This window comes from Anomaloglossus baeobatrachus, chromosome 1 (assembly GCF_048569485.1).
Source record: "Anomaloglossus baeobatrachus isolate aAnoBae1 chromosome 1, aAnoBae1.hap1, whole genome shotgun sequence".
Taxonomy (NCBI): Eukaryota; Metazoa; Chordata; class Amphibia; order Anura; family Aromobatidae; genus Anomaloglossus; species Anomaloglossus baeobatrachus.
Window position 1 is genome coordinate 717,052,422 of NC_134353.1, and position 24,510 is coordinate 717,076,931.

The window sequence follows — 24,510 nt, forward strand, 5'->3', positions numbered from 1 at the left end:
GACCCTGCCGGTACGAGCCCTTAAAAGGACTGATGGAAAGTGCTATCCCTATGCTGTCCAGCGCTGTGTATGGAGCGCATACAGCTGTATCAGCGATAGGACTCAGGACGGAGCTGCGCCAGTGATTTCTGACACCAAGGACGCAGAAGAGATAATGGCGTCCTGGAGGAAAATGTCCGGTTTTATAATGCAGGGACATGTGACATGGACATCCTATCACACATGCCGTTGCTTCTCTGGCTAAAAGTCCACTTGGCTGTGTGTGTGTCTGGGATTGGCTGACATGCTGGCCCGCCCCACAAGACGCGCGCGCTTAGGGAAGGAAGACAAGGAACAAAAAAAAATAGCGATCGCCATTATACAAACAGCAGTGATCTGAAGGTGGTACTCAGAAGGTCAATCAATGCAAAGGAGTAGAAACATAACGATGACAGATTTAGAATCTTCATCTTTTAAAACTATTTACTGATTACAGTAAATTTTAGCAGGGTTAGGAGATCTTCTCATGAAGTTTTTGCATATCACCAATGTGGCATCCCTGCAGCTTCAGGCGGCACAGGGTACTGCATTTCACCCAAGGTGCAGTATTCCTCTCGGATACGGAGGAGGTCATCACCGGTAAAATCCACCACCATACCCAGTTAGATGCCCTCTCACTGGGACTGGGCTAGGGTAGAGACATTGGAAGGTGGCCATCACTAATGTAGTGGACCTTCTGCTCACTAGTTCAGGAACCTGGGGGGGAGGGACGAGCAGCACAGAGAGAGAGGGAAGTCGTGAGTCAACAGACACCCACGCAGACAGTCTGAGGAGAGAGAAGGGAAAAGGAGAATTGAGGAACACTGGTTCTGGAGACGGGCGCCTGGTGGAATTTGTCCCAGGACCAGAAGAGGGGGAGAGCGAGACACTGAGACTCAGAACAGCAAAGGACAAGAGAAATGTGAGACGCAGGAGAACACGGTCACTGAGGAGAGAGCTCATAGCGCCCTCAGGACCAGCGCACACCTCAGGGTGCGGAGCCCTAGGCCGGTGGGCACTTCACGGCCTGCCAGCAGAATCTGCTGGGCATTGGATTGCAAGTATCCTGGCCCACCTAAAGTGCCCGGGACAAAGCAGCAAATAGAGCCAGGAGTCATAACCAATGGACAGCACCAGTGACGGACTCGCGCTGCCTGCTATATGCAATGGGAAGAGAACCATTCCCAGGACTCGGGTCCCAGTGAAGCTTCAGGCTGCAGGGACTCACACAACACAGTGCAGGGAGTAAGGACTCACAGAGAAACCCACCAGTTCTGACCTATGAACTATTCGGGATCGGCTAGAGCCCATGACAGCGAGGTCCGGCGGTCCAAAGGTGGCGACAACTCAGTAAGTAAAGAACTTTAACTGCAACACCTGTATCGTTTAATCCTTCCTGCACCACAGCTGCATAGCATCAGAAACTATCATTCCCCACTTCCTCCCTTGGGGTTTGAGCTCTGCCTGTGGAGAGCTGTACCTTCTGAGCTGCGTTATCATCCGCCCCAGAGAAGACCTTCCGCAACAGTGGCTAATACCTGGCTGCACACCATAGGTGGCGTAGTCACGAACCTAACATCATCCCCTACACCTTTATTTGATGACACCACCAAGGTCACTGAACCGGGCCTCTCCGCTGCGATGTCCCAACCCAAACCCCCAAAACTGCGGCCCGGTAATAAGTCACCCCACGGCCCCGGCCTGGGCATGTCACCAGCATATACAATCACCCTTGCTGTTCCTGAAAACAAAGGGAATGCAGCACTGGCATTATACTGTGTACCCATTTGTTTGAGTGGGTCATGCTTCAGTTACCTGCACAGCTGAGTAGTTTAGGGCCACTTTGCGGGGCTAAAACAGTGCTGCATACATATATCACAATCAGTGGAGTTCTTATCGATGAGTCTGATAAGATTTTAAATAACACCCTTTAAGTAGCACTTGTAAATTTTAATTAGCATCACAAAATCAGCGATCATTTCCATAGTAATTTTATTTTACTTGCTTTCTTTGCTTCATGGATTTTTATTGTATCCACAATACAGAATAGCGGCAATCTAGCAGGCAGTCCATTGCAACTAATGAACCCATAGTTAATGTTAGGATTGCCAGCATATTCCTGTTATGTGGTTCTTCGTCTACAGAATATTAAAGGTCCTTGGCTACATCTTATTCACATGAGCGGTCTAAGTGAACACAATTCTGGCATAGTAAGGTTTGTAGCTCATACACCAGAAACCTGCACCAAACAAAATAGGGAATCCTTCTTATATACATTATTTTTATATACGTAGAAAAAAATCATAGCAATACAGATCACCACTGTTTATGAATATACAAAAATGACAACTGAATTTTTTTTGTAATAATAGGTAATCTTTTTTGTATCTGAAAAACTTAGCTTTACCATATCAAACAAAGGTAGAGTCACTTATATTAACAATAGAGATAAGCGATGTTTGAGGTTCGCTAATTTCATGTTCGAGTGATTTTGGGGTGTGTTCGAGACGTTCGACGAACTCGAGCTTTTTGCTAAAAGCTCAACAGTTCGAATTACGTTCGAGAACGGTTCGAACACCAAAAGAGTGGCTTTTCACAGTAAGGCTATGTGCACACGTTGCTATCTGTATGCGTCCTGCATCCCCAGCACAATCCCTCTCTCTTTCCTACGCACCGATCACGGGCGTCTCGCTGCACGGCTGTCACAAATCTCCAGCGGCATTTCCTCTTTTGAAAATGGCTGCCGCTTCATTATTCAATTAGTTATTCCGTGCTTTCCCCACTCACCGGCGCCCAAGATTGGTTGCAGTCAGACACGCCCCCACGATGAGTGACAGCTGTCTCACTGCAACCAATCACAACTGCCGGTGGGTGGCTCTATATCATGCAGTAAAATAAATAAATAAAAAAAAAATGTGGTCCCCCATATTGAATACCAGCCAGGATAAAGCCACACGGCTGGAGGCTGGTATTGTCAGGATGGGGAGCTCCATGTTATGGGGAGCCCACCACCCTAACAATATCACCCAGCAGCCGCCTGGAATTGTTGCATCCATTAGATGCTAGAGTCCCGGGACTCTACCCAGCTCATCCCGAATTGCCCTGGTGCTGTGGCAATCAGGGTAATAATGACTTAATCATGCCAGGCGTCTCCCCGAGATACCTTCCATGATCAACCTGAAAGTGAAAGTAAAGAAACACACACAGCGAAAAATCCTTTATTTGGAATAAAAGACAAAGTAAAGAAACACACACAGCGAAAAATCCTTTATTTGGAATAAAAGACAAAAAAAACCTCATTTACCTCTTTATTAATCCCAAAACAACAATCCAGGTCCGAAGTAATCCAGAAGACACTGTCAGCTCTGCTACATGAAGATGACAGGGAGCGCTCTGTGTCCTCTCCACGTAGCACCTGAACTGAACCACGCTGTAATCTGAGACTTCAGTCTGCAATGCAGAAGTCAAGATTAATAAAATCTGCCTATGTTTTTCATTAGAGCCAGTAGCTCAATGGTTAGAGCACTCGACTCAGAAGCTTTAGTTCACGAGTTCTAGACCCGGTCCGTCCCGGTAAAAAAATAATTTATTTTTCATTTTAAATTAGAATTATTTATTTATAATTATAATTTAATTTAATTTACTTATGCACTGAGGGGAGGAGCCGGACATCAGCTGTGAGCTACACCTCTAAAATAGGAGCAGTTCATGGAATGAGGCTGCATTGCTCGCTCTCTCTCTCTCTCTCTTTGTCTCTCTGTCTCTCAGTTGGAGTCTCTCTCTCTTTCTCTCTATTTTTCTCAGTCTCTCTTTTTCTCAGTCTATATTTTTCTCTTTTTCCCTCCCTCTCTCCTCTCTCTCTCTCTTCTCTCTCTCTTTTCTCTCTCTCTCCTCTCTCTCTGTCTCTCAGTCTCTCTCTCACTCTCTCTCTTTTTCTCTTTCTCTTTTTCTCAGTCTCTCTTTTTCTCTTTTTCCCTCCCTCTCTCTCTCTCCTCTCTCTTCTCTCTGTCTCTCTCTCTCTCTCTCTTTCGCTCTCTCAGTCTCTTACTTTCAGTCTCTCTCTTTCGCTCTCTCAGTCTCTTACTTTCAGTCTCTCTCTTTCGCTCTCTCAGTCTCTCTGTCTCTCTCTCTCTCTTTGTCTCTCAGTCTCAGTCTCTCTCTTTTTCTCAGTCTCTTTTTCTCTTTTTTCCTCTCTCTCTCCTCTCTCCCCTCTCTCTTCTCTCTCTCTTCTCTCTCTCTCCTCTCTCTCTTTTCTCTCTCTCTCTCCTCTCTCTCTTCTCTCTCCTCTCTCCACTCTCTTCCTCTCTCTCTCTTTTCTCTCCACTCTCTCCCTCTCTCTTTTCTCTCTCTTTTTTCTCTTTCTTCTTTGTCTCTCTCGCTCTCTCTCTCTTTTTCTCTCTCTTTTTCTCAGTTTCTCTTTTTCCCTCTCTCTCTCCTCTCTCTCTCTCTCTCCTCTCTCTTCTCTCTCTCTGTCTCTCAGTCTCTTTCTCTCATTCTCTCTCTCTCTTTTTCTCTCTCTTTTTCTCAGTCTCTCTTTTTCACTCTCTCCTCTCTCCACTCTCCTCTCTCTCCTATCTCTCTTCTCTCTCTTCTCTCTCTTTTCTCTCTCTCTCTTCTCTCTCTTCTCTCTCTTCTCTCTCTTTCTCTCTCTCAGTCTTTCTCTTTTTCTCTCTCTCTCTTTTTCTTAGTCTCTCTTTTTCTCTTTTTCCCCTCTCTCTCTCCTCTCTCCTCTCTCTCCCTCTTTTCTCTCTCCTCTCTCTTTTCTCTCTCCTCTCTCTCCCTCTCTTTTCTCTCTATTTTCTCTCTCTTTTTTCTGTCTCTTCTCTCTCTTTTTTCTCTTTCTTCTTTTTCTCTCTCTCAGACCTGGCGATGATCAGCTGATGCGGTCACCTGACGGAATCAGCTGACACTATAAGTCAAACGGTGAGGCCGGCTTTTTACCGCCCGGCTGGCTAAACTATCAGCTGATGCTGTCGGACAGGAGTCTGCACAGAAGTGTGTAGTTTATTTTTTTTTTTGCACTGATGCATCATCTAATTATATAAAAGCCGTTTATACAATCAGTTGCTGTGTCATGTGATTCAGGCCCTAAACCTGACACATCATCTGATCGCTTTGCCTTCCAGCAAACCGATCACATGATATTGGATCCGGATTGGACGGCGCGGGACCCTTGACCCAGGATTACTGTGGAGGGGGGTTATTTATTTCAATAAAGATGAAGTCACTAATTGTGTTGTGTTTTATTTCTAATATAAATATTTTTCTGTGTGTTGTCTTTTTTTTATCTGTACTAGAAATTCATGGTGGCCATGTCTAATATTGGCATGACACCATGAATGTCGGGCGTAGGGCCAGTTGATAATATACAGCTAGCCCTAACCCCATTATTACCCAGCGAGCCACCTGTCACCAGGGCAGCTGGAAGAGTTGGATACAGGGCCAGAAGATGGCGCTTCTATGAAAGCGCCCTTTTCTGGGGCGGCTGTGGACTGCAATTCGCAGCAGAGGTGCCCAGAAAGCTTGGGCACCCTGAGCTGCGGATTCCAATCCCAAGCTGCCTAGTTTTACCTGGCTGGACACAAAAATTGGGCGAAGCCCACGTCATTTTTTTTAAATTATTTCATGAAATTCATGAAATAATTAAAAAAAAAAGGGCTTCCCTATATTTTTGGTTCCCAGCCGGGTATAAATAGGCAGCTGGGGGTTGGGGGCAGCCTGTAGCTGCCTGCTATACTTGGCTAGCATACAAAAATATGGCGAAGACCACGTCATTTTTGGGGGGAGGGGGGGGGCAAAAAACTCCTGCATACAGTGCTGGATGGAGTATGCTGAGCCTTGTAGTTCTGCAGCTATCATAATGATATCGTAGCTGCGCCGGGGGTGGGGACTATCGCGCTTGGCATTGCAGAATCGGCTTGCGATGTCGTAGTGTGCAAAGTGCACCTAAGTCTCATGTTCGAAGCTGTAGTCGATGATGATATATGGAGCCTGAAAGTCAAAAGTTCACAATAGTGTTACCATTCTGCTCATCAGTATATCATTTTTGGGAGAAGTTGCTCATGAAGGATGTTTAGATACTATTCTTTATTCATGGCAGTGTTCTTAAGAAAAAAAAAATGGTGAGTGAGCCCCTTACTTGGATAAAATCCAACTGCCCACATGAATGCTCTCAGGACCCTTTACTGTTGGCATGACTCATGAACCATGGCAGGGCTCACTTTTTCTATTCCTGTAAAACCATTCTTCCAGATGTCCCAAATAGCCTGAGGGGGGTTTCATCATAGAAAATGTATATATTAAATGATGTAATAGCTGAACATTTGATTCTTCTCTCATGGGAATTTCAACTTTTTTTTCGAGTGTATTGTTGCAATTATAGCACAAAATGTCTTTATGTTATCCTGATTATGCCATAAAGTCATGTTTTTTATTCCCTTTAGGACTAGGATCACATAAGGGATGCCTGCTTAGATTTCTCAAGTATTTTACGTCTTATATAATACTTCTTTGTTGCATGATACAATCAACCCTCTCTGTGTGTCTGTCCTCAGGCTCTGAAGGGAATAATGTTCTGCATGTTCTGACAATCCTCTCCATGTATCTTGCAGAGCAAAAGATACTTGTCCCTCAGTGTTATTATCTAGGTAACCATAATTGCACATGACTAAGCTGGACAGTGGTCAAATTCTTAGGTCTGTTAATCCAGCCAAACCATTTCCAGGACATCTGAAGAGCAGATCGATGCCTAAAATTGTATAAATTAGTGCTATTTATATGCTTACATAAATAAAATCATGGCCGAAAGTGTTAGCACACTATAAATTAGTCCAGAAAATGAAGTATTTCTCCCAGAAAATTATTGCAATTACACATTTTGTTATACACATATTTATTTGCTTTGTGTATATTGGAACAACACAAAAAAAAACAAAAAAACAGAGGAAAAAAAGGCAAATTAGGCATAATTTCACACAAAACTCCAAAAATGGTCGGGACAGAATTGTTGGCACCCATACCTTAATATTTCGTTGCACAACCTATAAAATAAATAACTGCAATTAATCGCTTCCTATAACCATCAACAAGCTTCTTGCACCTCCCAGCTGCAATTTTGGACCACTTTTCTTTGGCAAACTGCTCTAGGTCTCTCACATTTGTAGGGTGCTTTCTCCTAAAAGCAATTTCAAGATCTCTCCACAGGAGTTCAATGGCATTTAGATCCGGAATCATTGTTGGCTACTTCAGAAATCTCCAGCACTTTGTTTCCATCCATTTTTGGATGATTCTTGTATTATATTTGGGGGGTCATTGTCCTGCTGGAATATCATGACATCAAATGCAAACCCAGCTATCTAACACTGGGCACTAGACAGTGAACGTTGAATATGCGATTGTCCCTTGGGTTAATAAACGAACAAAAACGTAATAAACAAAAACCTAAAAGAAGATCTATTATGTCTCACAGAGAGAACTAAAGCCTAAACCAAACATTACATGTATGTGTGGCACCTCTGCGGCTTCAGGCGCCATAGGGTGAGGTGCAGTATTCATCTCAGATATGGAGGAGGTCGTCACCGGTAATCACCACCAAATTCACTCATCCAACACATTCCAATGGGACTGGGCTAGGGTAGGTGCTGAGGTGGCCATCATGAAGTATGGGACCTCTTACCGACTAGTTCAGCAACCCAGGAGCTGGGGCACCAACAGAGGCAGCTAGGAGCCATCTCTCACACAAGGGAGTCGAGAAGATACCTTAGAACCTAGCAGGCATCAGGAGGGACTCAGGAATAAGCAAGCAAAGACACGGACAGCTGGGGCCCGCGGTCTAGAGCTCGAGCCGGGTTCCTAGGAAAGAAGGGGGATCCCAGGGTTCACAGGAAATGCAGAAGGCACCTGTGACCCATTCCATAGCCCAGGAGCTGGAGTGGAGGGAAACCATCGAAAGGTGATGCACAGAAGGAAACACACGCCTCGACCTCCGAAGTATCCGGGATCGGCTGAAGCCCATCACAGCATAGCTCCAATGGCAGTGTGCTTCCAGTGAGTAAAAGAACTTGAACTGCACTCTCTGTGTTGTCCCATCACTGCCGGCACTTGCAACCTCACGCCCCTTCACCATAGGCAACTACTACTCCCAACATCCTCCCTGGGGCCTAGCTCTACCTGTGGAGAGCTGCAACATTTGAGCTGTGTCACCATCTGCCCCAGAAGAGAGACTCCCCGCAGTGGCGGCTCCCATATTGGCTGCACACAACAGGTGGCATCACAAACATCTACCCCCATCGTCCCTACCTCCAGCTTTATTGACACCGCTGGGATCACGGAACCAGGCAAGGCCACCGTGGCGACCCAGGAGAAAGCACCACGGCCCGGTGACAGGTAACCACAAGTCCCCGTTGGTGCGTCGGCTTGGCATTGTGGACAGGATTTTATGCCCGCAGCCGCGGGTGCTGTGCACCTCAGAGACTGCAAAATGCTTACTGAAACCACCTGTCACCATTAACTGTGCAGCACAGGCAAAGAGGGGCGTGTCTTCATGGGAGAGACCCAGCAAAGCGCGCAAGAGAGGTCCGGCTGCCAGGAAAAGGAGGATTAGCCAAAGATGTCGGTGGAGAGCAAGGATCAGGTTGTCCCAGCGATTGTAGTCGCAACACCTGAAGTGCTGATCTCACTGCCTTGCACCTTGAAAACATGGTCACCGTGGTGCCCGGAGGAATTGCCACCATTGCATACCTCTGGGGATGGACTGTGTAGGCTATTCCAGGCATACCCTCTGGCTGAGGTTCTCACCATGTCGGTTTTGGCCTATCTGGCACACTGGGGGGCCCAGTGTTGGAAATTCCAGTACCCGGACCATGGTAATGGACAGCGGAGCACGAGGTGCTCATGATTCAACCTTTAAGGAGAGGTTCACCGGAGTGTTGCCCAAGGGATGCGCCAGGTCGGGGACCCACTGTCAACATGATGAGCACCACTAAAGCGGTGCCCTATGACCAGGGAACCCAGACATTGGATCCTGGCTCCAAAACATACAGCCATGCGAAGGACATGTGTGGTTGTAGGTGAAAGGGTGAGTTCCGGGATCAGGGGACTCAGACTATCCTTCCCATGGATTACCTGAGGCCCGGGAAGGACTCATGGGGGGATACTGCTGACAGGTGGTAGACTGTCATTCGGAATCCCCCTCCCCACATAATGGTAAGTAAAAGTTTAAGGATCTGATAAGTTTTGAAATGGACAGCTGGGCCTTCGGACTTGGTATGGCCAGGACTTTGCTGTGTAAATAATTTGCACCTGTTGTGCCCTCTACCAGAATTAACAGGACCCAAAAACCTGTCGGTGTGCTGAAGAGGAGGAGCAGGGTCTAGAACGCTCTGAGCCTACGTTGGGGATTCAGGGCAGGTCTCCCATAGTGTTGTTGCTGCCAATTTGTTGCACTAAAGGCCGCTTTGCACGCTACGACATCGCTAAAGCGATGTCGCTGGGGTAACGGAATTTGTGATGCACATCCGGCTGCGTTAGCGATGTCATTGCGTGTGACACCTATGAGCGATTTTAAATCGTCGCAAAAATGTTCAAAATCGCCAATCGGTAACATGCCCCCCTATTCCCAATTATTGTTGCTGCTGCAGGTATGATGTTGTTCGTCGTTCCTGCGGCAGCACAGATCAGATTGCTGCATATTTTTGCTAGGAGATGTAGATTTGATGCAGAAATGTCTGCAAGCAGATACTCAATGTGGGCACATCACCTAATCTGGTAATCCGGAATTGAGTTCAATGACTTCACCTGAGGTGCGGCCAGTGAGTTCAATGAGTTTACGCCAGGTCAGTTCACCTGAGGTCACAGCTGGGGTACCATGGCATTGAGTTCAATGGCTTCAACTGGGTTCAGAGTTGGGGTTCCCATGGTACCAACTGTGACCACCAGTGAACCCGCTTCTGAATTGCTGGACTACTGGATTGGTGGACACGGCCATACAGCAGTCCGGCAATCCAGCACTGAGTGGGAACTCCAATGACCAGACTGCTGAATTGCCGGACTGCTCTTCTGCCGTGTCCTGCAATGCAGCAGTCCAGCAATTCAGAAGCGGGTTCACTGGTGGTCACAGTTGGTACCATGGGAATCCCAGATCTGACCCCAGTTGAAGCCATTGAACTCAATGCCATGGTACCCCAGCTGTGACCTCAGGTGAACTGACCTGGCGTAAACTCATTGAACTTACTGGCCTCACCTCAGGTGAAGTAATTGAACTCAATTCCGGATTACCAGATTAGGTGATGTCCCCACATTGAGTATCTGCTTGCAGACATTTCTGCATCAAATCTACATCTCCTAGCAAAAATATGCAGGATGGGTCACATATATAGCAAGATTGGTTACATATATACCAGGATGAGAGACATATATACCAGGAGGGGCCCAGCATGGGGGACATTAGTACAGAATTGGGATACATTACCCCATCAGTGTCAGCAGCAGATCCTCCCCTAAATAACAGTGCATCATGGCCATAATTTTTGCTTCAAAATAGTTTTTCTTATTTTCTTCCTCTAAAACCTAGGTGTTTCGTATGGTGCAGTGTGTCTTATAGTCCGAAAAATGTAGTGCCTTTGAAACAGTACTTTTAGTTTTAGGGCAAATCTAATTCACAGATGGATGGGATCTCAAGAAAAATCTATTTTTAAATATATGTAGTCTCCCAAGAAATAAAAGCTTTTCATTTCGGATTCTGAAGATAAAAAGCTAGTCCTAAAAAAAACAAACAAGAATTGCACAAAACACAAATAAAAGGAAACGACAAATTTATAGAGTTACAAAATATTAAAAAAAAATAGGCTGGTGGAACACCATATTCAGCTCAATAAATATTCTCATTAGAGAAAAGAGTGTGAATTGTGCAAACAATAAAAATTTAATATTTTATGAAATTCAATCAGAGAAATTAGTTCAAAAGCAATGCACAGACCTCAAACTAAAAAAATCCTATGATTTTTGTTTGTCATGGTTCATATTGAAACCTATGTAGAATAGCGAGGGGCAGTAGTCATGGGTGGGGGATTGACTCTGAAGGCCCCGACATGCTACATGAAAGACATGGTCCTAACTGGGTGTGTGGACTTGTGTCATGTGGGCAGTGTACTCTTGTAGGCTGCATACTGCCATTGTTGTCGGCTAGCCAGGATCAGATGACAACTTGTACTCAACTAGAAGACCAACAGTTCTTTTCAAAAACAATTTATTCAATGGCTCATTCGTGGCAGCAACATTACATTACAGATAGCGGGTACATATTTTTCAGATTGTAACAGTTGGGTACAGCGTTATCAGACACAGTTCAAGTTCCCACTTGGTTCCTTACTAACACGCCGATTAAGGTTAACCCGGTACTTTGATGGTTAAGAGACCTGGCCACAAGAGTCCTGTGCTTGGGTTGCAATTATCAGGGGCCACTAGATTCGAGCATTGATCTCTTGTTTCAATGCTGACCACACTCCGTATCTCTGTCAACACTTAGAGTTCATGCTATCACACCTTTCGTCTCATCTCTTTTGTTGCGGAAACCACCCACCTTCATGACTGACTGACTGTACATCCGTCACTTTAACTCACTACGTTTTCACTGATGCGTCCAGAATGATTTTATCTTTCACTTGACCCCTCCCACAGTGGGCTAGTACCAACGCTTAACTATTGCTGACCCTTCAGTCTGACTACTTCCTACAGAAGTGCTATGCAATACATTACCACATACAATACTTACTATTAGTGATGAGCGAGCATGCTTGTCACTACTCGGTACTCGCACGAGTATCGCTGTACTCGGGCTGCTCGGCGGGGACCGAGTAATCTCGCGATACTCGTGCTGTACTCGTGGTCTTCATTTCTGCATGTTGGCGCTCTTTTGAGAGCCAGCCCTCATGCAGGGATTGGCTGGCAGACCACTGCAATGCCACAGCCCTGTTAGTTGTGGAATTGCAGTGATTGGCCGGCCTGCACAGCGTGACCGAGCCTTTATATCGGCCGGCGCGCTGTGCTCTGCTCACAGCTATTCAGACAGTCAGTGTAGGGAGAGTGTCGCTGATTCAGGGAAAGCTTTGCGGCCCTTTATAGCTTTTTCAGTTGCAGGGCTGCAAACAGTGTGACCAAAAGTCCTTCTCAGGACTATTCTAGTTGTATACAGGCAGGCAGGGTATAGCCAGGTCGGAGTACAGTAGCAGAGTCCTTCTCAGGACTATTGTTGCTATATACAGGCAGGGTATAGCCAGGTCTGAATACAGGCTAGTGACCAAAAGAGTCCTTGTCAGGACTATTGTACCAGTATACAGGCAGGCAGGCAGGCAGGGTAGTGGTGACCGTATACCAGCCTTCATCATATCTGGGGCTGGTGTACACAGTGTAAAACAGTCCAGATAGTGTCTGACTTGTCTGTAATTGTCGCTTCCCAAAAAAACCTGTTAGGTTATTATTGCGTCCGTGCTTGGTTTTTAAAACCGCACGTGTGTGCCTGTTGGTGGCAGCGTACAGGTGCACTTGTGTGCAATTTCCACACACTTTGATATAACGCACAAGTAGTGAATATACACGTCAGCAGTGCACAGCATTGCAAAATGCGCAAGGGCATTGGCAAGGAACAAGGAAGTGGACGTGATGGTGGTGCAGGCAGAGGCCGAGGTCGTGGGCAAGCTCTAATTTCGCCACAACAAAGGGCCACATCTAGTCGCTCGCACGTCCTGTCCCAAATTCTTGGGGACCGCAGCAGTACACCGCTCTTGAACCAAGACCAGTGTCAACAGGTTGTTAGTTGGATAGCAGATAATGCTTCCAGTCAGATTGGCACCACCACAAACACTCTGTCTTCCACACGGTCAAGTGTCAGTAGCCGTGATACTGCACCGCACATTTCTGAACCTGATCCTCCTTCCTACCACCAGGCTGAGTACACGTCCTCCTCGGACATTAATGATCCCACACTTGGACACTCGGAAGAGCTGTTCACGTTTCCATTCACACATTCTGGCCTCTCGCCAGCTCATATTGAAGTGGGTCATGAGGAGATCGTCTGTACAGATGGCCAAATATTTGAGCAGCCACGTTCTCACGAAGTTGGCAACGTGTCTCAACAAGTGGTGGACGATGATGAGACACAATTGTCAGCAAGTCAGGAGGAGGAGCAGGGTGCGGAAGAGGAAGACGACGTGGTGGATGATCCAGTAACTGACCCAACCTGGCAGGAGGATATGCAGAGCGAGGACAGCAGTGCACAGGGGGAGGGAGGCGTAGCATCACAACAGGCAGTAAGAAGCAGGGTGGTGGCCCCAGGCAGAAGTCAGGCAACCGTTCCCCGGAACAACACGACGACACAAGGTGCCTGTACAAATGTTAGGTCTTCCCGAGTCTGGCAGTTTTTTAAGTTGGATCCAGATGATTCAAAAAAGGCCATTTGCAACACCTGCCATGCCAGCATCAGCAGGGGTACCAAAACTAGCAGCCTGACCACCACCAGCATGATCAGGCACATGTCAGCCAAGCACCCGACTTTGTGGGAAGTACAACAGAGTCGAGGAGCAGTGCTTGCTGATGTCACTGCTACGTCTTCGCTGGTTGTGCATGCGAGCCAATCCTCTGTCCATGCTGCCTGCGAACAAGCCTCCTCCACTCCTGCACCTGCAGTTGCCTACGCAGAAAGAACACCATCATCAAGCACGTCCTTGTCCCAGCGCAGCGTTCAGTTATCCATTCAGCAAACCTTTGAACGCAGGCGCAAATACACTGCCAACACCCCACATGCCACAGTTCTAAATGCTAACATTTCGCGACTGCTTGCGCTGGAAATGTTGCCTTTTAGGCTGGTGGAGACTGAAGCATTCCGTGACCTGATGGCGGCAGCTGTCCCACGTTACTCGGTCCCCAGCCGCCACTATTTCTCCCGGTGTGCCGTCCCCGCGTTGCATAACCACGTGTCACAAAACATCACACATGCCCTGAACAACGCTGTTTCACCCAAGGTCCACCTAACCACAGACACGTGGACAAGTGCTTGTGGGCAAGGCCGCTACATCTCGTTGACGGCACACTGGGTTAATATTGTGGAAGCTGGGACCCAGTCTGAGCGAGGGACGGAACACGTCCTTCCCACACCAAGGTTTGCAGGCCCTACCTCAGTCAGTGTTTCACCCACACTCTACAGCTCCGGAATGTCATGCTCTTCAGCCTCCTCCTCCTCCTGCGCATCCTCATCCACTGTGCCCTCCACACCAGTCACAAGCTGGAAGCACTGCAGCACTGCCTCGGCGAAGCGGCAACAGGCTGTGCTGAAGCTAATCTGCATAGGTGACAAACCCCACAATGCAGAAGAGCTGTGGACAGCTCTGAAACAGCAGGCAGATCACTGGCTCACACCTCTGAACCTAAAGCCAGGAAAGGTCGTGTGTGACAATGGCCGGAACCTGGTGGCGGCTTTGAGGCGAGGCCAGCTGACACATGTTCCATGCGTGGCCCATGTGCTCAACCTCGTGGTTCAGCGGTTTATAAAGTCATACCCAGAGCTGTCTGATCTACTGGTAAAAGTTCGCCGCCTGTCTGCACATTTTCGAAAGTCACCTACTGCTTCAGCCGGCCTTGCCGGCTTTCAGCGCCGTTTGCATCTTCCGGCTCACAGACTGGTGTGTGATGTCCCCACGCGTTGGAATTCAACTCTGCACATGTTGGTCAGGATATGTGAGCAGAAGAGGGCAGTTGTTGAGTACCTGCATCACCTAAGCCGTCGGGAAATGGGTCAAACTCCACACATAACACCTGAGGAGTGGAGATGGATGTCAGACCTATGTACCATCCTCCAAAACTTTGAGGACTCCACCAAGATGGTGAGTGGTGATGACGCCATTATTAGCGTCACCATACCGCTACTCTGCCTTCTAAAACGGTCTCTGCTGAAAAACAAACATGATGTATTGCAGGCGGAGCGCGATCAGTTGCAGCAAGAAACAGTAGTGGGTGTGGGTGATAACACACAGCCCAGCCTCGTCTCATCACAACGTGCAGTGGAGGACTATGACGAGGAGGAGGATGAAGACATGGAGCAACTCTCCGGCCAAATTGAGGATATGACATGCACACCAGTCATATCCTCGGTTCAGCGTGGCTGGCCAGAGGACAGGGTAGATGAGGAGGAGGAGGAGGAGGAGGAGGAGGACAGCATGTTCAGTCATCTTGTTGGTCAGGCTACTGAAGTCCTGGCTGTTAAGAGTCTGGCGCACATGGCTGACTTTTTGGTAAGCTGCCTGTCTCGTGACCCTCGCGTTAAGAACATCTTGGCCGACAATCATTACTGGTTGGTAACACTGTTAGACCCACGCTACAAGGAGAACTTTTTGTCTCTTATTCCCGTGGAGGAGAGGTCAACCAAAATGCAGCAGTTTCGGAAGGCCATACTCACGGAAGTAGGCAAAGCATTCCCCTCACAAAACGCTAGCGGCATAGGTCATGAATCAGTGGACAACCGAGGCGTACAGCCGAGAGAGGCACAAGTCCAATCCGCCAGAGGTAGGGGAACAGTCTTTAAGATGTGGGACAGTTTTCTCAGCCCCTCACGTACCACAGCCCCTGAGGTGCGGGGTAGTGCCACAAGAAATCCTAAGTTTGCCCAGATGCTGAAGGAGTACCTTGCAGATCGAACAACAGTACTCCGACATTCCTCTGTGCCTTACAATTATTGGGTATCCAAGCTGGACACGTGGCATGAATTGGCTCTCTACGCCTTGGAAGTCCTGGCCTGCCCTGCTGCTAGCGTTTTGTCAGAGCGTGTTTTTAGTGCCGCAGGTGGAATCATTACAGATAAACGCACCCGCCTGTCAACTGAAAATGCTGACAGGCTGACTCTGATCAAGATGAACAAGGGTTGGATTGGGCCAGACTTCACCACACCACCAGCAAATGAGAGCGGAATTTAAAGTTTGCCATGTACCTCCACTCACCCATGGGTACACACTTCTGGACTTTGGATAATCGCTGGACTCCTCCTCCTTCTCCTCATGCGCCACCATGATGATGACCGTTACAAATTGCAATACTTAGGCCTTTGTTTCAGGTATACCCCCAGTGGTAAATTTTTTCGCCCATTCTTTGCAGAATGGACATTACAACGACAGGAGACCCGCTCCTTTGCAATGGGAACAATGTTTTGAGGCCCTCATGCACGTTTCTACCCAGGGACAACGTGGAGCCTCCCAATTTTTGGCTGCCCTGCCTAAGGGCTATACTATAATACACCCACTTCCTTAAAATGGACACTTAATGTTTTGAGGCCCTCATGCACGTCTCTACCCAGGGACAACGTGGAGCCTCCCAATTTTTGGCTGCCCTGCCTAAGGGCTATACTATAATACACCCACTTCCTTAAAATGGACACTTAATGTTTTGAGGCCCTCATGCACGTCTCTACCCAGGGACAATGTGGAGCCTCCCAATTTTTGGCTGCCCTGGCAAAGGGCTATACTGAAATAGACCCACTTCCTTACAATGGGCACTTCAGGTTTAAAGGCCATCATGCACGTCTCTATCCAGGGACAATGTGGAGCCTCCCAATTTTTGGCTGCCCTGGCAAAGGGCTATACTGAAATAGACCCACTTCCTTACAATGGGCACTTCAGGTTTACAGGCCATCATGCACGTCTCTATCCAGGGACAATGTGGAGCCTCCCAATTTTTGGCTGCCCTGGCAAAGGGCTATACTGAAATAGACCCACTTCCTTACAATGGGCACTTCAGGTTTACAGGCCATCATGCACGTCTCTATCCAGGGACAATGTGGAGCCTCCCAATTTTTGGCTGCCCTGGCAAAGGGCTATACTGAAATAGACCCACTTCCTTACAATGGGCACTTCAGGTTTAAAGGCCATCATGCACGTCTCTATCCAGGGACAATGTGGAGCCTCCCAATTTTTGGCTGCCCTGGCAAAGGGCTATACTGAAATAGACCCACTTCCTTACAATGGGCACTTCAGGTTTAAAGGCCATCATGCACGTCTCTATCCAGGGACGATGTGGAGCCTCCCAATTTTTGGCTGCCCTAGCAAAGGGCTATACTGAAATAGACCCACTTCCTTACAATGGGCACTTCAGGTTTACAGGCCATCATGCACGTCTCTATCCAGGGACAATGTGGAGCCTCCCAATTTTTGGCTGCCCTGGCAAAGGGCTATACTGAAATAGACCCACTTCCTTACAATGGGCACTTCAGGTTTAAAGGCCATCATGCACGTCTCTATCCAGGGACAATGTGGAGCCTCCCAATTTTTGGCTGCCCTGGCAAAGGGCTATACTGAAATAGACCCACTTCCTTACAATGGGCACTTCAGGTTTAAAGGCCATCATGCACGTCTCTATCCAGGGACAATGTGGAGCCTCCCAATTTTTGGCTGCCCTGGCAAAGGGCTATACTGAAATAGACCCACTTCCTTACAATGGGCACTTCAGGTTTAAAGGCCCTCATGCACGTCTCTACCCAGGGACAACGTGGAGCCTCCCAATTTTTGGCTGCCCTGCCTAAGGGCTATACTACAATAGACCCACTTCCTTCCAATGGGCACTTCAGGTTTACAGGCCCTCATGCACGTCTGTATGCAGGGGCATTGGTGAACCTCACAATTTTGGACTGCCCTGGCAAAGGAAAATACTACAAAGACTCACTTCCTCAAAATGGGCACATTAGACTCAAGAGGCCTTCATGTACGTCTCTTCTCAGGGACATCGGAGTGCCACACAATGTTTTCACGTAAAATCTTTCATGTATTAATCTCAAAAAGTAACATACACCAGCTCTATCTCACTATTGGGTATGTGCCCTTAACATTTCCGCCATGAAAAATCATTTTGGGGTCATTTTGGAAGGTTTTCTGGTGAGTCCGTAAAAATGGCGTAAAACGCGGACAAAATTGTTCACAGCTGTGACTTTTCAGTGATAAATGCTTCAAGGGGTCTTCCCCATGCTGTTGCCATGTCATTTGAGCACTCTTCTGAGACTTTTGTGACATTTTTAGGGTTTCTCCATGCTGCCGGGGGGTCATTTCACAAAAATACTCGGGTCTCCCATAGGATAACATTGGGCTCGTTGCTCGGCCCGAGTACACGAGTATCTTGGGAGGCTCGGCCCGAGCTTCGAGCACCCGAGCTTTTTAGTACTCGCTCATCACTACTTACTATACATTATGCCTTCTACTTTACATATCATTACTAACACATCACACTCTAGATCTAAATACAATTCACGTAACACAATATTTACAAATGACACAGGACATTGTTCACGTTACACAACAATAACGCAGGTGGTGTCTTCTGGGGTAGGGATGCGACAACCATAGACCACCACTTTTACACTCGCAATATGCTTTCTTACTTCATAATTTTCTTTTGAGAACCATAAATATTAAATCATAACATTCAAAGCACAAAATGTTGGCAAAAATATGATACAAAATCTATCTCTGTAATATCCTAGAATGAAATGTAAGGCAACAAACCTTCAAAACACCAAAATACCTATCTTTGAAAATATATACCACTGTCCATGCTGACAAGAGCAATAAAATGACTACTATCATGTATAAAAACAAGGTCATGAGACAAATCCAATACGTCCTCGAACAGCCGGGAGACATTACAATTATATGAACCAATCATTAGTCTGACAGCATAGATGGTCATCAACAAGAATGCCGACAATGAAATATCTCTTTGATGCCAGGGTAAGAGCTAAGGAGGAGCCCAAAATCACACTATTTAACTATCAATTCATATTATTGCAGCAGAACAGTGTAACCAACTTGCTAAAATCTCTTAGCACAGGGAGGATTTTCACTTGCAGATGGAGAGGAAGCTTGTGATTATGAGCAGATGTAAAGGGCATTGATCAAAGAAACTCTGTATGCATTTAAATGTACACAAATGTGCATCTTTTTTGTGTTTTTTTCCAAACAATATAATGAAACCAATTCACAGTTTTCTACTAACTGAAAAAAACATAATTATACTGCAAAGCAGACCACGTCTCACTAAGCAACATCGCTAGGAACATCGCTGCTGAGGCACGACTTGCTAGCGATGTTGCTGTGTGTGACATCCAGCAACAACCTGGCCCCTGCTGTGAGGTCGTTAGTTGTTGCTGAATGTCCTGGACCATTTTTTAGTTGTTGCTCTCCCGCAGTGAAGCACACATCGCTGTGTGTGACAGCGACAGAGCAACAACTAAATGTGCAGTGAGCAGGGAGCCGGCTTCTGCGGACGCTGGTAACCAATGTAAATATCGGGTAACCAAGAAGCCCTTTCCTTGGTTACCCGATATTTACCTTCATTACCAGCGTCCGCCGCTCTCAGGTTATCAGTGCCGGCTCCCGGCTCCCTGCACACATAGCCAGACTACACATCGGGTAATTAACCCGATGTGTACTCTGGCTAGGAGTGCAGGGAGCCAGCGCTAAGTGGTGTGCGCTGGTAACCAAGGTAAATATCGGGTTGGTTACCCGATATTTACCTTAGTTACCAAGCGCAGCATTGCTTCCACGCATCGCTGCTGACTGGGGGCTGGTCACTGGTTGCTGGTGAGATCTGCCTGTGTGACAGCTCACCAGCAACCCGTGTAGCGACGCTCCAGTGATCCCTGCCAGATCAGGTTGCTGGTGGGATCGCTGGAGCGTCGCTTAGTGTGACGGTACCTTAAGTCATTGCACTCATTATTACACCCTTCAAGAAGATGAATTCAGTACAGTACAAAACTGAAACATGATTTCTTTAAGGTGATTTTCCTTGTTTTCACTTTTCTATTAAACTTTTATCACAGCTTGTTGTCACTGAATGCAATCTTGTCCTGATTTTTTGATGCTCACCCAACAACTTGTTACTGTACAGTTATCAGAAGTTTCTCATGTAAAGAGCTGGGCACCTCTATGATTATCAATAGCGATGAGCATGCGTGCTCACCACTGCTCGATACTCGATCAAACATCGTTGTGCTCTGGTACGCTTATTACTCAAATGAGCATTGTGGGTGCACAAGGACCATGTCTGAGTGACCAAACCGCATGTGTTGCGGCTTTTAGACAGCGAATCAAAATGTGGGGATTGCTTGCCATACCTGAAAATGCCGTAGCCATGTTGAATACTGGCATTACTGTGATTAGCTGGCTGCATTGCATCATCAGATCTTATATAAGACCTAGTGACATGATGCTTGGCCCCCTATCCTCTGGAAGCAGTTCAGGGAGAGTTGTTGTAGGAGGGAGAGCTGACTTTAGAGCAGGCATATAGGCAATGTTTAATTAGAATTTCAGTACTTGTATACAGTTGCTGCACCATTAAAGGAGTTATTCAGCTTAATTTGAATTTTTTTTGTCATTACACTATTGGGCTACATTGGGGCAGGTAAGTAAATAGTGATTACCTACCTGCGTTGCTGTCAGCCCCTCTCCCCGGCTCAGAGTGGTAATGTTACCGCTCCTGCCGTGATTTTGCAGCTTCCTGTGATGTCACGACGACTGGGCATGCACTTATGCTGCCTTGTCGATGGGCATCCCAGCCGACATCATGTAGCTGCCCTGCTGGGCAGGTACATGGCATCGGAGTCCTCGCCCCCCTCCCTGCACTCTCCCTGCACCCTCCCCACTTCCATAGTGCAGGGGTCTCACTGCTTGTACGCTGCATGCAGCCCCTGATGCTTCTGGCAGCGCACAGGCAGTGGCCCCCTTGCTGAATGCTGCTTGTGCTGGGGTCAGTCAGTGCTGTATTTCAGATGACTGATTCCCGGGCGCTCTGCAGATGGGAGCGCTGTATACAGCTATGATCAGCCGCCGGCCAATCAGAGGCCAGCAGCGGATCATTGCAGTAACGTATACAGAGCTCGGCTCTGCAGAGCACCCGGGAAACTGCATCTGATATAGACCGCTGACTGCACAGCCCCCTGCATAGGCTGCGGCCGCAAGAGGCAGGAAACAGGGCACCGAGGGAATGAGGAGAGGTGAGAAAGATTTGTTTTTGTTTTTTTTTTGTTTGTGAAGAATGGCAGACTAGGGGGCAATTCTACAGGAGAGAGCATTATTACAAGAAGAGGAGCACAAGCACATACTACAGGATAGGCACAAGGAAGGGGGACATTACGATAGTATGGGGACAAGGATGGGCACAAGGATGAGGCATATTACTATAGTATGGGGACAGGGATGGGCATATTACTATATTATATGTGCAATGGATGTGAGGATCACTGCTCTGTACTACCAATGATTGGAAATACAGAGCAGTGATATCTAATTTGTGACAGCACAATCAACCCACATCCACCGCACATATAATATAGTGATGTGACCATCTTTGGTGGAGCGATGAGACTGACAGCCAATGAGTGTGCAGAGGACGGGGCTGGACAGTGAGGCCGGGCGGTGCCAGCTCTGACTGTGAGGTTTGGCACAGGAAAATGTCATGTTAGCTTGAGCTGCAGGTAAACAAAGAGCTGCAGAGAATAAAGTGATAATTCAAGAGGAACAAAAGTTAGAAAACCAAAAAAGTAATGTAGTGGTGGTTTATATGACAATACAGCACAGATTAGATTAAACATTTTTTTGGAGTTTATGTCGGATAACTCCTTTAAAACAAAAGTCCTTTTCAGGGCTACATATTTTCTTTTCACTCATAATGGCAGAACGTTTTCAGGCATATATAGTATTTATCTCATTTAAAATGTGTAAGGCATGCAGTGAGGGACAGGGAAGCGGACGTGCTGCATGCAGAGGCCAGGTGAAACTGTGTCTGCTGCGGAAGAACAACCAACATGCTCATCCACAAGACTTAGCTTCCTGTCCTACTTTGCAGGGGCACAGAACACCACTCTTGAAGCCAGAACAGTGCAAACAGGTGGTCAGTTAGATGGCAGATAATGCTTTCAGTATGTTAACCATCACCACCCTGTCTACCAAATCATCCACTCTCATTAGCCAAGAGTCTGGACAACATAATCCGCACTCGGATCAACTTTTCTCCCACCATGGTGAGTCCCAGGACACAAGGGATCCCACTCTCAGGTGGTTTTTGCCTGGCATTGTGGATGACGTCACCCAGTTCATCCACATCGCCGGGCAACTTCTTAATCCTGCACAGAGAACTCACTGTTTTGCTCAGGCCCACCTATTTCTTCGGGTCTGCCCATAACAGGGCAGAGCGAAGTGCTCCTGCATGAGCTGGGAATATGGACATTTTGCCCGCCTACATGGATGGTGTCCGAGGCATCATCCACATCTATCAGCACAGGAAGATAGCAAAAGGATGGACAGGAAGCACAGATTAGGACACCCACTGGAATGGACTGGACAATTTACATACAGGGCAGGAGATTTCATAAAGGTATTCTTGGGTTCTACGGGGGGGGGGGGTCAAGGAATAATGTGCACCTTCATGGAATGCAGCACAGGAACTGCATATGGTGCTAGTTTTAGTTTAGAAGGCCAAAATCTGGTGACAGGTTCCCTTTAATAAAAACTATTTAGAAAGTTGCTTAATTATTTAAATAGGAAACAAAAGTTGTGTAAAGATGCATATAGCCCTTTCCTTCTATTCCAGTGCTGAGAGTGATAATATCCCACCCATTAGTGATCCTGCCATTGCAGCCAATCACTACCCTCATCGGTGATATTTGCATGTACAAGAATTAAATAATTATGTCTATATTTTACTACGTTACTACCTTAGATCACATTTTACAAGACCACTTAGAGGTAACAAAATAGGCTACCATAAGATGGTGTTCATTCTGTTGGTGCATAGCAATTCCGTAACAGCAGAAGGCGGCAAGAAGTCTTGAAGGAGATATTGTGTAGCAAATGTGTAACACTATGCAGAAAAATATCAATATGAAAGTATAAAATGATTGTGATATCATGTGTAGTTATTTTTTCTCATATTACACTAATGTAATCTATGACTCTTGTTATTTCAGCTTCGGAACAGTAAAGCAACAGGTTATTGTTTGGATCAAGGCTCTGAAGATGACAACAAAGCCATTTTATACCCCTGCCATGGCATGTCCTCACAGGTAAGCATTGCATGGAGTTTTTGTCAATACATGATTGATAACCTTCTCTGCGCAGACACATTGAAGATTGGGTTGTCAGACATTGTGTTAGTGAGTGATCATCTGCAGAACTATATCTGCTGGTAAATAGTGGTTATGATTATAAAGAGGGTCCCTCTAAAGCACCACATCAGCTTTTTTTTTTTTTTTTTTTTTATTTCACAGATGGAGTGGTGCTTTTAATCTAAGCTCCTTGCTCCCCGGTCTTAATCTCAACCTTCAGAGTTTTTAATTTTCATCAATGCCACTCCCGTCGGTATCCGGTAATTTTTGACCTGCCAGATTTCTCCAGTGTTTCATGGAGCCCCAGAGGTCACTCTTCAGTGCAAGATCATGAGAAGAGATGCATTGAGCCCTTGTGATGTAACTTCTGATTTCTAGCCAGTAAAGGGTGCTTTACACGAGACGAGCTATCGTGCGATGCATCATCGGGGTCACGGTTTTCGTGACGCACATGGTTCACGATGTCTCGTGTGACACCTCCAAGCGACGCAGTATCGCTCACAAATTGTGAGTCATGTACTGTTTTACTTTCAAAATATTGTTTATTTTTAATGGCGCCGGTTGTTCATCGTTTCCGTGGCAGCACACGTTGCTCCGTGTGACACCATGGGAACGATGAACACAGCTTACCTGTGTCCCGCGGCACCCGCCGGCTATGTGGAAGGAAGGAGGTGGGCGAGATGTTTACATCCCTCTCATCTCCGCCCCTCCGCTTCTATTGGCCGGCTGCCGTGTGACGTTGCTGTGACGCCGAACATCCCTCCCACTTCATTGAGTGGACGTTCGTCGCCCACAGCGAGGTCGTCCAGAAGGTAAGTGCGTGTGACGGGGGTTAAATGAGTTTGTGCGCCACGGGCAGCGATTTGCCCGTGACGCAAAAACGATGGGGGCGGGTACGACAGCTCGTGCTATCGCACGATAGATCGACTCGTGTAAAGCAGGCATTAGACGTTGTGGTCAAAAGATGGGACCGGAGAGGCACTGATGAGGGTGAAAACGCTGGAGGGCGAATAAAAGATCGGGGGCAGGGGGTTTAATTAAAAGCATTACTCCAGCGGTGAATAAAAAAAAAAATACTGGAGTGGTGCTTTATGTGAAATAATATTTTGCACTTATTTCTTCATGATTTTTCTTTTAGACAATGAGCCTGAAAAAATTCCAGGAGTTTCTACGAAAATGACAAAAGATTTTTGATCCTAAACAACTAGAGCCTTCTCAATGATTTTGGGGACATAATGGTTTAATAGCTGTATTTTAGGTCTCCGTTACAGGCCAAAACAACCTCCATGCTGTGACATTAGTTTCAGGAGGAGCTGATCTAAAAATATTAAAGTCTTCAGTGCTGGAGGCTATCAGCAATCATG

The 24,510-nt window shown here is 46.9% G+C and overlaps 1 protein-coding gene across 1 annotated transcript in view; it reads left to right on the forward strand.

Annotated features, from left to right (window-relative positions):
• The window catches only part of GALNT9 (polypeptide N-acetylgalactosaminyltransferase 9), a 678,907-nt gene that overhangs the window by 598,257 nt on the left and 56,140 nt on the right, over positions 1 to 24,510 (forward strand). The window contains exon 9 of the mRNA XM_075321947.1: positions 23,009 to 23,104. Within this exon, the coding sequence (XP_075178062.1) occupies positions 23,009 to 23,104 (96 nt within the window). The remainder of the gene's footprint in view (positions 1 to 23,008; positions 23,105 to 24,510) is intronic.